Here is a 19,347-nt window from a genome sequence, read left to right on the forward strand (position 1 = left end):
GTATTACAACTCTCCAATAAAGAGGAGAAAAAAGCATTAATAGAAGCCGGTGTGGGCAAGTCTTGATAATGCTGAATCTGATGCATATATGGGATTGGGGAAAAAAAAAAACATCTCTAAAGAAAATTGTGAAATGTGGTCAGAGGGAGTTCCAAGTGGCTAGAGGTATATAACTATGTTGACTTCTCTTCCTCACATGTTCACACTTAGGCACATGTAGAATCAGTGGGTAAAAGGATATTATGTATTTAAAGAACTGAATGCAATCTGACAAACTGCTCATCATCACTAGACACTCATTTTGAAATTTTTTATTTTTAATTGCATGTCTAGTAAGTATGAGGTAACATAGAAAGTGGATACAGAACAAAACGAACGCAATAAATACTCAATTTAGCACTTCTACATACCAGGTGTTTTGTTAGAAATACTTATAAATGCTTTGTTAGAATTCTTATAAATCCCTAAATGATCCTTACTTGCATGTCTCTGAGCCACTGAACATGCTATCTCTTCCTTCTGTCCAAATTCTCAGTATCTCTTTCTGTACACCCTTACTCCCCTGTTTCTGGGTTATATAGCAATTTTTATTCACACTTCAATTTGAGCCCAGGCAAAACTGATTGTCCAAACATTCTCCAATTCCTCAGCCAATAGTTAAGAGATCCTTCCCTCTGTGCTCCCATAGCTTATTATGCATTTCTTTATTATACCTTTTGTAGCTCATCTCTATTTTGAGGATCCAGAAATCAGTATTTTTTTAAATGCTTTCCAGGTGATGATACTGTGTAAGTAGTACTGAAACCCTGTGACTGAGATCAACAGGCATCCCAGAGAGGATTTTCCTGGAAGCACAAGCACCTCAGGCTATATAGCCATTTTCATCAAGAGATGCCACCATATTCTTCCCACCTACCTATAATTGCTGATTTAATACTAGGAATTATTTTTAATGTTTGCCAATTTAATAAAAATTAAGTAAAATCTAATTTTAAGCCTTTAATTACAAATAAAGTTGAATGTTTTTTCATATTTATTGGCAATTTGTATTTCTTCTTTTGTGAACTGCTTGCTCACGTATTTGCCCATAATTTCTATTAGGACAAATATCCTTTTCTTATTAATGTGTAGGTGTGCTGTATATATTGAGAATATCATCTTTTCCTCATCTATATTTTTTTGCTATTTATTTTCTAACATTTTTATGTGCTTGATGTTAATTTTAATGCCATCAAATTTAACAATCTTTTTTTCCCCTAATTTTTTGTTAGAAAATACTTTCACACAAGATTAAAGAATTGTTTCATTTTGGTACTTCCATGCTTTCCTTTTTAAAAACTATGATATATAATAAAATCATATATATATTTTTTAATGACATTAATATCATCATCTAATCAGAAAAGTCATATTAAGTATCTGAATGCTGTCAAGCTCACAGTGGTGAATTACAAGTTTTCTAAAATTCTAATTTTCCCTTGCAAGCTTGAATTTTACTACAGGCAGCAAGTGCTATCCAATATTTTCCTTGAAATGAGTCTCAGTTCATTGAGAAACTGTCTGCCCAATACCCAATCTACATAACTAGAGATTATCTGTCAGTTGTTCTTTTAAATGAAAAAAAAATTTTTGCTTTTCTTTTCCTCGAGACAACCAACGCACTCTAAGAAGCAGTAAAACTGCTTTAGGCATACTCATTTCTTCAAACGTAACACTTAAAAATGAATCCTCAAGGATTAAGATTTTTAAAGCTTACTCATTTTTACTGTTTCATCAGACCCTCTGAAATGGAAACGGTTTCCCCTGCTGTGGGTAACCAGAGCTAAGACTGTGACTGTGAGCACAGTGTGGGCTCTGCACTGCCTGAGGCACCTGCACTTTTACCCCACCATTTGCTTCTGCATTGTCAGAGCAAATGTCAACACAGAGAAACAGGCAAGTGTCTTTTGCTTTAATATTAAGTAATTATTTACTTAGTAAATACTAATGGCTTAGTGTTATTGGGATAATAGTTTTGATTTCATGGACACCCTGAGAGGGTCTTGATAATCCCCAGGGGTTTTTAATCCATACTCTGAGAACCAATGAAATAGTGAGAAGAAAAACATACTAAATTTGAAAGCAGTTGATAAAACACTATGAAGGAGACTGTGCATTCTATTCTGTTCTATTCATTTGTTTGTAAATTTCAGCATATATTGGGTTGTTGGAAAAGTCATGAAGTATTTTTTCTATCTTTTTTGTTGCAAAAATGCATCCCAACAGAACACTATGCGCCACTGTCAAAAAAGTTTGTACCAGGCCCTGCTTTTTCTTTTTATTCTACTATTAAAACTTTTACTTGAAGATTCATTTTCCATCAAGTCACTTTCAACACAGGCCAACTATTTTCCCTTCACCTCACTATCTATGTTGGAATGAAACACTGTTGGACTTCTACAAAAACTATTACTTTGACTTTATAACCACAATTTGCTGAATTTAAGAGTAACAGCATTTCTTTTATTTAGGACTCCAAGATATCACTGGGATATATACTTGGAGGCTTTAAATATATAAATTCTAGAAAAATTAACTTATTCTGAATAAAATTGTTTAATCTTTCATCTACCTAGAAAACATACACAGCATTAATTTCTTTAAAGGCATTTCAATTTCAACTTACTGCAAACCTAAGAAGGAGGCAAGACTTTCCAACTCCAGAGTCTCCAATCAGAAGTAATTTGAATAAATAATCACTGCAAAAAGAAAAAGAAAGTCACATTAATAAAAATCATATTGCACTGTAAGTTCTGCAAAAACAAAAATATAGCAAGAATAATAAAAAGCTCACTGAGGAAGACTATATAGCTCCTGAAAAGCCCTTAATAGAAGCCAAAATTGCAACCAACAGCAGAAGCCCTTTTGATGAATCACTGAACAGGGCAGAATCATGTAAAAGATACACAATGCCACCCATGATCTCTGAGATCAGTGAACTTCCACTTCCAGGGAAAGACTAAAAGGAAACGTAAGTGATGCGTATTCTTGGAGAGCCCAAGAAAATATGCGCGATAAATCCCACTTCCTCTGCAGTATTAGAATATAAGGAATTAACTTTCCATTGTTCTTGCCAATGAAACATAAACCTTTCCTTCAAATTCCAAGATCAAATTGTTATTTCATAGCAATCCTCCAATGAAGGGGCTTTTATGATTCTTTCCTAGAATCTACCTGAAAATTCTCCCTTTAAAAAAAGAATCATTTAACTTCTGAAAGCCTGCATTATAAATATTTTAAACTGAAGATATGGTCAAATCAAAGGCTGTTTCTCCAAACGCACAACTTTACCAACATTCTATGCTTGTATTAAAGCATTCTTCAGAAAACACTGCAAGTTAGGCTCTGTTTATGAACACTGACCGTTGCCAGGCCTGACTCAAAGACCATCCCCCAGGCATTCCTTCATGGAACAAGATTCCTTCATGGACCTGAAGACAACAGACTTTGCCTATGGTCTCCAAAGGAATCCCTCACAGATTCTTCCTAACTCTGACCAGTTCTATATGTTCTTTTAAGCAATCGCAAAAAGATAAAAATTTCCATAATTTATAGGGTTATTTCTAAGATAGATATGAGTTTCAATTTTGTTCTTTGTAACTTAGTTTTTTAAAAAAAAACTACCCACTTAAGGTGTAACCCAAATATCATTCACAAATTTAGATTATAATTATATTTACATGTAAGCAAGATGTAAAACTTTTAGCAGTGATCATTGGTGTGAATATTCAATTGTTACATAGGTTTACAGTGATGTGTATTACTTAAAATATATCTTTTTGTTTGGGCCGGCTGGGTGGCTCTGTTGGTTATAGCGCGAGCTCTGAGCAACAGGGCCGCCAGTTTGATTCCCACATGGGCCAGTGAGCTGCGCCTGAGCTGAGCTGCTGCTGAGCTGCCAATGGGTGGCCAGATGGCTCAGCTGGTGAGCGCGCATGCTCTTAACAACAAGGTTGCCAGCTGGACTCCCGCATGGGATGGTGGGCTGTCCCCCCCACCCCCACCCCTAGAATGAAAGCAGTGACTGGACTTGGAGCTGAGCTTGCGCCCTCCACAACTAAGATCGAAGGACAACTTGACTTGGAGCTCATGGGTCCTGGAAAAACACAATGTTCCCCCTCCCCAATTCCTCAATAAAATCTTAAAAAAAAAAAACTATACACACACACACACACACACACACACACAAGACTTACAACACGGGTTTAAAGAGCTTGAGTCCATTTATACACAGATGTTTAAAATACACGTTGTCTAAGGGTTAACAGTATTTTCAATCTGCAGTTGGGAATCCATGTATGTGTAGGACCAACTTAAGTTATACACAGATTTTAGACTGTGCTGGGCCATGGGTGCCCTTAACCTCAGCATTTTTCAAGGGTCAACTATTTATTCTCTTCCAACCCATCAACTTGACTAACATGACAAAAGACATGGAGAATGGCAAACGAAGTCTAACTCACAAACTTCTTCCCTTTATAGAATACACACACTAGGGTGTTACTTGTGTGTTACTTGCATTGGGACAGTTTAAATTACCTACTACTATAGTAGCTTACATCTAAACTATTAATATACTGAATGTGCAAGAGAATTCAGAGATTTGAGATTACTTAAAGATATTTATTTAACTATAATTACAGAACAAAACAGTAAAAATGTTGATAGACAATGTGTACACCTAAAATTAGAGCAAGAGGTCAGAATTTTGGTACAGAGAGTCAAGAGTAACACAGCAAATAATAAGACTTTAAATACATTTTTCCTTTGGACCTCAAGAATTTGGATTAGGTTTTCAGTCTACAATATAATTTTGACTTAAGTGAAAAATGCTAGTTCAGAAATCTGTAGTTACAACTGTAATCACCATTTTCCTATATTAGATTATTCTAGTAAATCCTATCCACTGTTTCCAAATCAGAGCTTCCTCTAGTCTTTTTCATGTCTAATTTACTATAACACTTCATACTTTCTCCCCCTAAGTAGTCTGGAGTCTATTTTCCCCTAATCTTATGTTCGACATACCTATCTGCTGAGTGTGAGGGTAAACTGACTTACTCATCTGTGTATCCAAAATCTAGCATTGTGCCTTTTACAAAGCATGTGCTAAGAGTTCAGAGGGCATTTTAATTTAATTTTTTTAATCAGCCTCTTTCATTGTGAGATATAGCTAATAACTATGACCATCCTTGATTAACACTCCAGGCAAAATACTAGGGGGAAAAAATGGATGGGAACATGCACACAGGACACAGGAGAAGCCAACTGGAAATTTTTCCCAATGGCAGAGACAGAACAATTTGAACCATAAAGTAAACAACCATGTATTGGATTATAACCCAGAGTGAAATAAATATCCATGAGTCTCCTGGTATAAATGATTAAATAAGTGGGAAAGAATAGACAAATCTTCCTTACATGAGGATTCCAAATAATATTAATACATGTAGAAGGAATAAGAGAAATAGAAAATCACCAGTAGATCACCACAATAATAACTGCTGCAGGCAAGATCCACCAATGAATGTTCAACTTAGTGGGTAAAACTTTAAGGAGAAACAATACTTGCACGGCTTCAAAGCATGTCCTCCAAAATATTTATTTATCACTGTGCTGGTTTTAACATGCTCACAAATTCTTTAAATTCTCCTTCCTCTAGGATAGCGGTTCTCAACCTGTGGGTCACGACCCCTTTGGGAGTTGAACAACCCTTTCACAGGTGTCGCCTAAGACCATTGGAAAACAAAAAGATATTTACGATTCATAACAGTAGCAAAATTACAGTTATAGAGTAGCAACGAAAATAATTTTATGGTTGGGGGTCACCACAACATGAGGAACTGTATTAAGGGGTTGCGGCATTAGGAAGGTTGAGAACCGCTGCTCTAGGAGATGAAGCTTATTAATTCCCTTCCCTTGAGTGTGGGCTCTTAATGACTGCTTTTTAACAGAGTATGGAAAGAAAACAATAGTAGCTTTATATGGGAGAAACCCAATGGATGCCACATTAACTACTGGGTTGTCGGGAAAGTCATGACACAGTTTTCTATGTTTCGTATTTTTTTAATGCAAAAATGCATCATGACTTTCCCGACGACCCAATGATCAAGGTGAACATCACCTGTAGCAAGTCGTGTTGATATCATGTACCCCGATATGTGATGCATAGGGTGCTTCACCTCTATCGTATCTTCCCCAAAATCCATAACCCCAATCTAATCATGAGAAAACATCAGACAAATGCAAATTCAGGAACATGCTATAAAATACCAAGCATTACTCTTCAAATGTGTCAAGGTCATGAAAAACAAGGCATGATTGAGAAACAGATTAAAGGAGGCTAACATGATATAATAACTACTGGTCAATACAACATGGTATCCTGGATTAGATCCTGGAACAGAAAAAGGACATTAGTAGAGAAATTGGAATAAAACTATCTAGTTTAATTAATAATGTACCAATGTTAATTTCTTAATTTTGATAAATGTACCATGGTATGTAAGATGTTAACACATTGTTTGTGGGAAACGAGTAAACTCGTCATAGCGCTTTTTATACCACTTTGTAAGCGGGCATTTTCCGGCCAAATCTCGTAGTAACAAAGAGGTCTCTATACCTGAGTTAAAGCGCTTATGACGAGTTTATTCGTTTCCCACAAACAATGTGATACCAAAGCGCGGGAGTTAACTCAGGTATACAGACCTCTTTGTTACGACGCGATTTGGCCGGAAAATGCCCACATACAATGTGTTAATATTTGGGGAAGCTGGGTGAAAGTATATAGGAATTCTCTGTACTACTTCTAGAATTCTTGTATAAATCTAAATTTATTTCAACAAGGTTAAAAAAACTATGAGAACATTAGTAAAATAGATTTAAACAACAATCTTTGAAAATCTAGCTCCTAATATTTTTAAACATGAGGTATTTTTGTTTTCTCAAGTTAAATCAACAAATCAAATCATATATCATGCTGGAATCTGTAAAATAAAAACTTAAACAAAAGCTGCTTTTGAGGCACAAGTATTTTTAGTATTAAATTCTTTTGAACTGCTTGAATTTATAATACCATGAAAAAATATTATACTTTAATTTAAAGAGGAGATAATTCAGTGAGAAAGCTATGACAAGCTTAAGGTAAGACTGACATAGATTAAAACTAGATAGAAAGAGGTAGACTCAGGGAAATTAACAGGCTTTTAATAGTTGGATGGTGGGGCATCCAAGATAATAACAAGTGAAAAATTATTTTTGCTATCAGTTCCTCCTGTAAGTCAACTCACGGTCTACTTTAGCAATACTGGAGATTCTCTATTTCCATGATTTATAATTTGAATGAACATCATGTTAATACCTATGCCATTTTTGCATGCAAGCACCAACATTTTCTACACCTTTAACAACATCACTATTGTGAAAGCATGAAACAATATTCTTTAAAAAAATTACTAAAACAGATTTCAGTTCAAAATTCTATTTAGGCAAACTGCTTTCCTTTTACCATGAAGTAGGGGATAAATCCACTTGTTTCTGACTCTAAAATGCCAGCGGGAATTCTAAAATCTCAAGAGATTGTTATGTGAAAAGATTATAGTACACTTTGTTTAGTATAACCCATTTTTGTTTTTAAAAAATTTTGCACATACATGAAAGATTTGGAAAAATGGACACTTTTAAAATTGTACGATTACAATTGATTGATATTTTTCTTTATACATTTTTAAGTCTACAGTAAGCCTGTATTATTTTTATAACCAGAAAAAAGGTTATGTGGGGAGAGGAATAATTTTTAATCAGGGTGTTTATTCAATGACTTAACACCTTTGCCAAGTTTGTTCAGCTTACCTGCCATAACATAAATGATTTCTAAGTAGGTAGAGTAGGTCAAGGTTGTAAGCAGATAGCACTGGCACATTCCCAATATAACCACAAGTATATGAAGTCAACTTTTTGGATTAAATGAGAATAAACAGTTTTTCTTTTATGAAATAAAATTTGGATTATCAGACATAGTTCATACATCAGTGAATGTTTTATAAGAGTAAGCTGACTGACATTAACATGTACCTTTCAACATTCCACCCTTTGGAAACATACAAAGAAAGACAAAAGTAAAACAGTAGAGGACTGGGCCAGCCGAGTGGCTCAGTTGGTTGGTTAAGAGCTCGCTCAACAGTGCGAGCTCTGAGCAACAGGGTTGCCGGTTCGATTCCCAGTCCGAGCTGAGCTGCCAACAGGTGGCAGGATGGCTCAGCTAAAAAAAACAACAACAGTAGAGGACTATAATGTCTGGTCGTTTTTGTCCAAACAGTACCCGTAAAATACAAATTTCATAATGTCAGCTATATTACTTTAACGAAGACCTGATATTTTAAAAAGTTCAATGGAAACTAAGTTTGTTCTCTTCCATCTAAAACTAATTCACTTGCATGATAGGAATCATGTTACTTTTACCTTCATGTTATTTTTTATCTTTCGTAAATGTCATATTTGAAAACAGCCTAAGTTCACATATCAAATTTAAAACAAAATCATAATTATTGTATTATATATTCACTATTAATTCATTATTAAACTACACACTATTCTGTTAGCCTTAGGGGTCTGGAATGATTAATAAAAACTTGAGCTACAATAATTGTGTTTGACAACATCAACTTAACTTTTTCGCTTACTTGAAGTATGCTCCAAAGAAAACAATTCAAAATTGATTATCAGGCTGCAGAAAAGAGGTAAGAGCTTTTAGTTACTTCATATGCTTCTATATTGTTTGAATTTTATAGAGCACATATTAGTTTTGTGATTAAATAAAAATAAATACACCTCCAGCTATTGACAAAAGCAGCCTGTTAATCAAAATAGTCAAATTGGTAATCAATTACCAAGAACATGAGAAGGCAACAATCTTTCCTCCGAATTTAAAAAATCAGCCAAGCAATTTTTTAAAAACTATCCCCATAATCAATTCCTAAAATTGATGTTTTTCTTTGATATTTACAGACAATAGATTAATTTTCCAGGTTCCATTTTAGCTCTGTTTAGAACAGTGTTCCCAAAATTCAAAGCTGGAATTCTGAAAATGAGGGAAATTTTGGTAGTGCTGAAGGCAGTGGCAAGTCATACAAGAGGACAAAAGAACAGGTGGTCTTACAACCTATATAATGACAAATATTTAGCTGAAAAACCTGACAAGGAGGAGTATGTGTAAATGTGCCCTACCTCCTTACCTTTCAAAGCCTGCATATGTTTAAGAGCTGGAAAGACCTATATTTAAATACAGAAACCATCTCATACTAGCTGTAATTGAGGCAAGGTACTCAACCACTATGAGTCTCAATTTCCTCATCTGTAAGAAGATTCTATTAGTATCCTCTACCACCCAACTGGACTTCTTATCACTATTAGAAATAATGCCTCTAAAAACTCTAACACAGTGTCTGTCTGGCATATTAGAGGAGCACAATAACTGGCAATTATTATTTTTCCTTCCTCCATCAAAACCATGAAGAAACTTGAAAAATTCTAAGAGTTATAGACAAAAGGTTTGAAGCTATTTATCCAAAGCTTCTGTTCAGATGATGGATGACAAAGCATCACGTGAGTTTACAGTATATTCTAAAATGAAAGTTTAAAAATTACCAATTAATAGTTGCAAGTACTATAATCAAACCCGTCACAACTCCCAAAGCCTGGCAACACATATATACTAACATGGTCTGCAGCGTGTGCCCTCTCCAGCAAGAGAACGGTAGTTCTCTGCTTCACTTGCTTTACTCACAGAAAGACAACCATGACTTCTAAGGCCCCAAGTATAAATATTTAAAGGAGAGTCATGGGGGTAGAAAAACTGAGAATGGATACAATAATTAACTTCAAGCCTAAAGAAGCTTTAAATATCAACCCCAAACAAGACGTGAAGGAGAAAGCCAAAGGTCCATTTATAATATGTAACTCACAAACCCTTTTTAACATTTTTTTTAAAGATTTTATTGGGGAATTGGGGGAGGGGAAGTGTTAGGAAATTGGGGAAGGGTAACAGCCAAGTTGTTGTCCTTCAGTCTTAGTTGTGGAGGGCACAGCTAGCTCAGTTCCAAGTCCAGTCGCCATCCGGCTGCCTGTGGGGTAGCTTGGCAGCTCAGCTCAAGGTGCTGTGTTCAATCTTGGTTGCAGGTGGGTGTAGCCCACCATCCCATGCGGCAGTCCAACCAGCAACCTTGTTGTTAGGAGCACGTGCTCTCACTAGCTAAGCCATCCTGCCACCTTTTGGCAGCTCATCTCAGGTGCAGTGTTAATGGTCCATGTGGGAATCGAACAGGTAACCTTGTTGCTCAGAGCTTGCGCTCTTAACCAACTGAGCCACTTGGCTGGCCCCAGCATTTTTAAAAAGACTTCTCTGATCATGAATTTTAAAGCAACTGACCACAAAAATGTTAGCTGCCTAATTGGCTTAAATTTTAAATTTTAGAAGTTAACCACACACAGTAAACTGGAAACAGCATACATGGACTGTGAAATCACAGATCCTTAAGTTAAAATTCCAATTCTGCTGCTTACTCTGAATGCCCTTGGGCAAGCCACTTAACTCTTCTCTGCCTCCTTTTCCTCATCTGTAAATCTAGGGCACTATTTCTTCAGAGGATTAAGAGAAATAATGTACGTACATAATAAATTTTCTGGCTGGGGGTGGGAACTCCAATTGTTAGTTGCATGACCAGAACTAGCGAGCACCCTTCAATGGTTCTGGAGCGCCCTCCTCAGTGCTCTACTCCTCTTCAGCTAAATCAAACACAACTAAAACTCTGTTAGTAACAGAAAGCATAGGCCCCTTCTCTAAATCTTTTGCGCTATCTTGCCATCCTAAAAATGTATCGCAATATTTAATTTGTGATAATACTGTTATACTGATTATGCCTGTCATCTTCTTAACGAATTGGTAAGCACCTGGAAGCAGAGTTCATACTTCATTAATTAAAAAATAAAAACAGAAAAACCCCACAACTCCTAAAATATTCTAACTGATGAAGGAGAAAGAAAGGGCTGATTGTTTTCTTTACCAAGCTTTCTTCCAAGGTGAATTTAGCTGTGTGTGTGTGTGTGTGTGTGTGTGTGTGTGTGTGTGTACATGCACACATGCATGCGTATGTATATATGCATATACATTCACTGGAAGATTTTAAGTCTGTAACGAAAAAACTGTTAAAGCAGACAAGGACAGAGAAATATGAATAATGATTAAATGTGTAAGAAAAACTTTAAAATTGAAACCGCCTGCCATTTACACATATTCTAACATCCCTTACTAGAATATACATGTCTAATCATGTCTGTATAGCACTATACAGTTTGCTCTTGAGACTCAGAACTGAGGTGGAACTAATCACATTTGATAAAGAAACAGGCTCAAAAGGCATAAATGACTTGTATGAGGTAAGTGGCAATCTGAACTTAAACCTAGAGATTACAACTCCAAATGCTATGTTCTTTTTATCATACCACATTCAATCAATGACATATTTTCTATAATCAGATGATAAAAATGTCAGTAAATATGTTAGTAAGTCCTACATATAAAACCTACCAGAATGAATCAAAGCATCTACAAACTAGGACACAGGACCTGACCAAATATAAAAAAAAAAAGAGTGATTCACTGCTTAAATTAACTTAGAACATTTGTTTTAGTAAATAAGTTAGCTCAGCTCTAAGAGCATGGTAAATTTTGGAGTTCAGGCTTTATGAGCTTCAGTATGTGATGAATCCAAATACTCTACATGAGTACAGGTGATAGCCACCAATCTACAAATAAAGCACTGAATAATTATCCCTGGTGTATATTTCACAAAGTTGTTTCAAATGTCCTTTTATAAATCTAGCTATTTAGCTATTTTAATAAGTTCCATCTAATTCACTTAAGTAAGACTACATTATACTTCGCTAGGCATTTATCCTAACTACATTGGTGGACTTTAAAATAGTAAAGACCTATTAGGTAGGTCTTTCAGAGATGACCTATTGTTCTTAACATGAAAGCTAATGTTCTGTGAACTTGGTGTGCCTTTGTTTCAAGACTCGTGGAAACATTTCATATATTAGTAATTTAATGAGGAAGAGAAAGGTAAGCATTTAAAAAAAGAAAGGAAGAGAAAAAAAGCATAGCCCAAGTCATCAAAATAAAACCATACCCAAACAAACCTCACATTTAAAAACTAATTAGTTCATATTTAAAATTAAACTCTTGTCACTCTCAAGTTTCCATATTTCAAGAGTGGTAGTGAACATTCTCTTTTCTGTTTTCAATCTCCTAAATCAGGCATTCTTAACTTGAGGTTTATGCTCAAACTCAAGCAGTGTGAATAGCTTGCAAATTTTATGCAAAATATGAGTATGTATGCACATAGAGAACAGGTCCACAGGGTTCATCAAATGCTCGTAGGGGTACATGACCATAAATGGGTTAAGAATAACTGTCCTAAGTCAAGTTACTAGAAAATATCTATAGGCAGAGTGGAAAAGACAAAGAATAATTCCACTTAAGTTCTATTGTTATTCAAAAGAAATACATTCAGACAAGTTAAATCCATCACTGTTCTTGGAAAACTTCAATTATATAATTTTCTCAGTTTCATTTGTAAAGCTCACTAATTTGAGGGGAGACTGAAAAAAATGCCCTGTGTAAAAGACCCTAACCAAGTGGCTAGCACACAGAGTAAGCACTCATTATTATTATTATGAAAAAATGTTTCCAAAGACCGGTTCCCCTTGTGAGCACAAGGACTCACACTTAACTCCACCTGTCAGAATTAGAAAGCTACAAACATGAAACAGAATAAACTTAAGTGGAACCTATCACAACCTTGGATTTAATAAAGCGGGGTTGTTCTGACTAACTAAGCCAACCAGTCTCAAAGTACCAAGGAAAACTTTCATTTCCTACTTTTCCTTTGTACCCTATTTTTTCACATGTTTAAGTCAGTCGACAAACCAACAAACACTTGTTCTCTGGCTTCTTAGGGCTTCAGGGCTTTTTTTTTTTTTTTCAAGCATTATTCCACCACTATCCTTTTATATTCTGAAACACTCATTGGGTTGTTCCCCGCCCCAAAAAGCCAAGCCCTAGGTTTTCGCCCCTAAATTCCATTCCAGACATCAAAGAAGCAATCTCAGCCCCACCTTCTACAGGAAAACAGTGCACTAGCCTTGACTACTCCGCTCTCCCTGTAAGGCTAAAAAAAAAAGTATGGGCATTTTGCCTAAATCTCTTACTCCAAAATGTAATTCAGACAAAGTGGTAAAAAGCTGGTATGCCACACATCTAAAATGTCTCATGCAGTGGCACCCTATACCAATTTTTAGTTTCTCTTCATCTTAAAACAAATTATTTTTTAGAAAATCTTTTTTAAAAATCTCAAAACCTTTAAAAGCATTTTATTTAATCCTAAGACATTTTCACATATTAGGAGACAAAGAGTAGATAACATTAGCAAAAAGAAGCTATTCTTAATCAAAAATGAAACTTAACTACTACAACTGCAAATAGTAAAACCATCATATATGTACAGTCAAAAGTTGCTAACAAGAGAAAACACACATACACAGCCAAAGGATTGCTAACAGGATGTGAATATAACAAGATGTTAGCACATAAGACTGCTTCCAGAATTAAAAAGAAATAAAAGACTGAAATGTCCAAGAAATAAAATTACTCAGAAAGCAAAATTCTCTTTAAAAGTCAACTAGAGTTGGCAAGAGAACGCTTGATTCTGAAGTTCTTCCATCTTTAAGACATTTTTAAAAAGAAACTTTAAAAGATATGTTGGAATATTTAAGAAACTGTCAACATCCCTCATTTTAACTTAATCCTAATGAAAACAGGAAATTTTTAAATGCAAAATTTCAGTTATCTTTAAATGATCCTAGAAGATCATCCACTGACAAAAAGCTTAAGATACATTTTGTGGAGATTCTATGTAGCTACTGGAAACTTACATTACCCAAAGAATTACATATGTTGTTGATTCTCTATAGGCATTAAGAAATCATATTCTGGATAGTGAAATTACTGGTTATTTTTTTCTTCTTTAAACTTTTCTGAATTTTTCAAACCACTGCCAACGCCACCAAAAAAGTCAACCAACAAAAAGACAACTTACTTTTAGTTTTCAGCATCTTTTCTAATAAAAAAAAATCCTAACTAAAAATTATATGAAAGCCGGTAATGATATACTTATTAATGAAATATACTGTCAGACAGATAACAGAACTGATTAACATGCTTTTATTTTCAAATCCTTAAAAGATAGATTTATTCAAAGCACAATACTGGCAAAAAATAAGTCAAATGTTCCTTGAGTCTACCATGATAGAAGAGCAAAGTTTGAAAGACTGATTAAATCTTGAGACATGATCTCAAATATCATCTGGAGCCATGATTAAAAACAAAAACAAAAAACTATAAACAAGGGCAATACTAAGCAATTTTCCTGCATTACAGAACCACAGTTGATTCAAGTAGACTATTATAGTTATTCCTACTGTAGTTACCCAGTATACTCATAACAGGTACACATACTTTATTCTTAACACATTCCTTATAGATGAAGCAGCCAAAATGATTTTCTTGACACTAAAAAATCCCACTAGAAACTAATGGATTAGGAAAAATGTGTCTGGTATGAGAATAATGTTAAGTATTTCTTAACCAGTATGCTGAAATAATCACTGCCTGCTTCACCACAGAGCTCAGAAAATCAAAATCTTTCTCCATGTTTCCAGAAAAAAGAAAGCTCTGACTCTATGTACTTTTTCAACTGTTCAGATTCCACTTCCAGTTGCTTTTTTGGTTTTATATTTGTACTTGAAATTCAAGTGAGTCAGTCATTACCCTTAATTTCTACCATAAAGATAACCCAGGGTTGTCAACTCTCCCAAATCAGGTAAATAACATGCAAAGCAGTCAAAGGGACAGCTTAAAATTTAATAATCAGTGATTGGTATGTGTCTTATTCTCCTCACTCCCAAACTGAAAGCTTACAACTTAAAGATCATAAGGCAAAAGCGTTCAGTAATAAAGTTACCAACAGGTAATCTTATGTCAAGCAATATAAATCTAAAACCCTGTTCCCTCTGAGAGAACCAAACTTTTTCTTTGGATAAGAACTCATTATGGAATCATGAAAGGCAGCATTCACCCATTAAAAATTTTAACTTAAGAAAAAACATACGACTTTAAAGTTTAGAACAAGGTGTTAGTTAAATTTATACATGGTTGATAAAACTAAAAATTCTTTCCTTTATTTTCCAATTTTTCTCTAATTACTTTTGTGATGGTAACAAATTTCATTAAAGACAAAAAGAGGAAACTGCTGAAGTCAGATTGCTAAAAATCTTTTTGCTCATAGCTCTTGTGACCTTCCCTAATAAAATATCCACCATTTCCTCTAACCTCGTTATTTCACTAATACTTTTCCAAAGTTTTCCCGAACTCCTATATTATTTTACTAGACACAATATAGAATATAAATACAGTAGGCCAGGTACTGGCATATTTAATGACAGAAAAAATGTAAACATGATTTCTGGGTTTGATCCTGTTGAAGTCATTCATCTAGAGTACTCAAAGGAAAGGATGATTTGGCACTGTATTTACTTAAGAATTACAATACTTGGCCACTTATTAACCATTCTTCTTTCTTCCCCCTTGAAAAATTTTCCTCAATTCCCTTCTGCTTCTCCAAATCTACTGCTTATAATTCCCTAACAGGTCTCCTTTCTATAAAGCCTTCCTGAACCCAGCTAGCCAACCACAGCCCTCTATCCTCCTTTGAAATCTTATTGCTCCACTCCACACCACACATCTGGAACTTGCTATATCTACTGGTATTTAACATACATACAATCTATTTTTTTATATTCCATTATAAGCTCCTGGAGTGTAAGGGTTATTATTCCTAAATTCTAGCACTACTAGAATGTCTTACATGTAATGAATGTACACCACTCTTACAGTTTTCCTAATTCTTTTACATACACCTGAACTTCACAACTACCCTGACAGGAATAATGACTCCTATATCATCTTATTTTACAAAAGGAGAAACAAATTGAGAGGCTACATAATGTCATGGTTCTGCTCAACTAGTCTTCGAGGTCTAATTACAGTATTAAATATATGTAGCAAATATAAGAAACTTTCTGAACAAGGAAGGTTTACAAACCCCCAGGAAGTGGCAATTCCAAGTACTTTATTATTGCCAGGAAAACTAGTCAATTAGGGACCTCAAGATCAGCTCTGTCCAACTATGCAAAACCAACTTTGTCCTTGGAGCCATTCGTGAAGAAATTTAAAAACTGCCAACATAGCAAATGTGGCACTACTAGAACACTATTCTCAACTTCTTCAAGTTTATAAAATTTTAATAAAAACTATGGCTTCTGTTTAAAACAAAAAGGGGACATTTCAGCATCAAACCACAGTATTACAAAACTTGAAGTCAGAATGCATTTTGCAAGAGCCATGTGACACACACATGACAGTCAGCTAAACTGATGGATGACCCTTTCAGGGAAAATGTTTAGCAGTAATTGACTAAAGCAGCAAATAAACTAGACCTTTAGAATACTGACTTTTGCTTTAAAAAAAAATTAACCCTCTCCCCCAAGGCCTTCTGACGCTGAAGAGGAATATCAATTAAATCTCCTCAGATTATTCATCAATTTATATGGGCAAATTGTAGAAGGGGTGTTTTTTTTTTTTAAGGCCATTAAGGAGAGCCCAGCAAAGTCTTCCCAAGGAAAGTGAACACCAGTTCCCAGGAAAAGTGCCAGGTGTGTCACATCTGCTGTGGTGACTTCTTGAGTAAGCAAGAAAAAGAAATGCATTAACTTTTCATGACACGTCATGGAACCTCATTCCCTATCTGCAAACATTCAAGTAGGTAATACAAAACCTACAGATCTATCATAGGGCCCATTCGTTTCTCTTTCAACCTGACAGCAAAGCCTTTCTTTCATTTGGTAGTACCAGAAAGATGTTCCTACGTTTTACTCATTTTTTTTTCTTGACCTACACAAGACAAAATGACTTTAGTGTCCTCTAAAAAAAAAAAAAAAGAAATTCTCACAAATGCCCAGGTGTTTTGGAAGGCAGTGGGCCTGGCGAGTTCTTAAAGAACTCCAGAAAATAACTAAAAGATTTTAAATCACTTCTCACCATCCACTCATTCCCTCCAATCCCACGCAGTCCTGAAAAGCATCCATGTTACCTGCAACCTGGCGGGGAGGGTGGAAGGAGAGAGAGCCAAACAAGCTCAAGATTTACAAGTAAAGCTGGTTTCCACCCGGGCGATTCTGACAGCTCCGCAGAGTGCGGACGGGCGCAGGGACTGACAGTGCCCTCTAGGAGAGCTCTCCCACCCTATCCTCTCCCCTTAAAAACAAGTCCTCCTTCAAAAGTCACTGCCTCTAAGAGAAGCTACCCTTCCCACCACCCCACCACCGACTCCCGCACGCCCCACCCCTCCCAGCAGACTGTTCCTCCGCACCAGCACGGCACTCAGGCCCTCCGCCCGGACCCAGTCCAGGCCCGGGTGGCTCACCCCTCCGGCCGGACCCCTCCCCGAGGCCGCCCCACCTCCGTGAGACAATGGGGCCCGACTCCCGGCCGCCTGCCTCTCCTGCCCCATCACCTTCACCTCACCCCGGCCGAGGCCCCCACCCCCGCCCTCCTCGCACCCTTTAAGCTTTCCCAAGCTGGCCCTCGGACCCAGCCGACCGGTGCTCTCCTGCACTCACTATTCAGGATTCATGCTGGACATGTCACTGCAGCTGCCGCCGCCGCCACCGCCGCCCTTGCTGCTGCAGCCGCCGCCCTGACTCTCCGCGCCACGGGTAATCGAAGGAGAGGAATGATAGGCTGTTCCACGAGAGCAAACGTCTTCCCCTATTCCGTCCCCTTAGAACACAATCAGCAGCCGCCGCCACTCAGCTATCGCTTCCACCCAAAATGGCCGCCGGCGAACCAGGAAATAGGAAAACCTTAGGCCGAGGGGTCTTTACACAGCCCAGAGGGCGGCCGCACCGCGTGGCATGCCGGGAAAGAGAGTTGCTAGAGCCTATGTGGGCTCTGGAAACTGACGGTGCGGGGCGGAGGCTAGGACTCAGTTTCCCGCCAAGCTCCGCGCCTCTGGCGCATGCGTACTTGAGGGGTTGTCGCCCTCCCCATTCTCGACTCTCTCACCGCCCTCCTCCGCCCCTCCCTGATCCCCTCCCCGCTGACTTGCTGGCTAGGACTTTGCTCGGACTCCCCCTAGCGGATTGGCTAAGGCCGAGAGGCCCTGGTGATGTCATCAGTGAGACGTGGCAGCCGGGCGAGTCAGCACCCCACAGGGGAGGGGGCGGAAAGGGGCAGGAGGCGGTGCTGGCCGCCGAGGGAGGATGGGGGTGGGGGAGCTCAGGGGACTCGCAGGGGCTTGGAGGAAGGGGTCGGAACCCGTAGGAACGCCAGAATACGGAGGCGGGGAAGGAAGGAGGATTCTTCTGGCTGGTCTTGCCTCCCGTGCACCTTTTGCTGGTCTGACCAGCTTGAGGCTGGTCCCAGGACGTCCGCTCTAAGGACGAAAGAGGAGTCAAGGAGCTTCTGCTGAAAACTTCGGATCTCTGGAAAACACGAAGCGGTTTTTTCAGTTTTCTTCCTCACTCGCCTAACCCCATTGGGTCCGGTCATCTTCCAGTGTTGGTCGCAGGCACTACCATTTTCTTTTTTGATTTCTCATCATTCCCTTTCAGCCCTGCTCTGACATCCGCAGCCTGGATATTGCAGTAGCCTCCCAGTGGACTAACTGCCTCTGTCGCTTCTCTGTGGCAGGCTATGTGCACACACCAGATAGAAGTGCAGTTCCAAGAAAGTATCACAACCGCACAACTTTTAGTGGCTCCACATTCCGTGGACGGGACACAGCCCAGAGTCAACCAAAAAGTCAAGGTGTTCCCTGTTCTCAGCCTTCAAGTTGAATTGTACTCACTTTTTGTCTTTTAATGCTGAGCTGTTCTGCAAGATTGGAAAGTAATAAGCGATAGAAACCTGCAATTCATCACTATAATACCTAGAAACTCTGGGAGTAATATTAACACATTCTTAACAACTCTCTTTAATCAGCTCAGGAGTTTAAATCTCCACTAAACTTTAACACATTATCTTGGGTTATTTAATTACAAAGGGCATAGTATAATACATTGTTCAAAGTTTATCTTCCAACTTGTCTAAGAACCAGGAAAACTATCCCCCAAGAATGATTGCAAAATTACTTT

At 37.4% G+C, this 19,347-nt stretch overlaps 1 protein-coding gene across 1 annotated transcript in view; it reads right to left on the minus strand.

Annotated features, from left to right (window-relative positions):
- Window positions 1–18,236, minus strand: part of RAB1A (RAB1A, member RAS oncogene family) — a 28,602-nt gene extending 10,366 nt beyond the window's left edge. The window contains exons 1-2 of the mRNA XM_019635514.1: window positions 17,833–18,236; window positions 2,666–2,738 (exon numbers count right to left, since the gene is read on the minus strand). Of these exons, the coding sequence (XP_019491059.1) occupies window positions 2,666–2,738; window positions 17,833–17,855 (96 nt within the window). The 5' untranslated portion in view covers window positions 17,856–18,236. The remainder of the gene's footprint in view (window positions 1–2,665; window positions 2,739–17,832) is intronic.
- Between the last annotated feature and the right edge of the window lie 1,111 nt (window positions 18,237–19,347).

The sequence above is a fragment of the Hipposideros armiger genome, unplaced genomic scaffold, assembly GCF_001890085.2.
Source record: "Hipposideros armiger isolate ML-2016 unplaced genomic scaffold, ASM189008v1 scaffold_2, whole genome shotgun sequence".
NCBI lineage: Eukaryota > Metazoa > Chordata > Mammalia > Chiroptera > Hipposideridae > Hipposideros > Hipposideros armiger.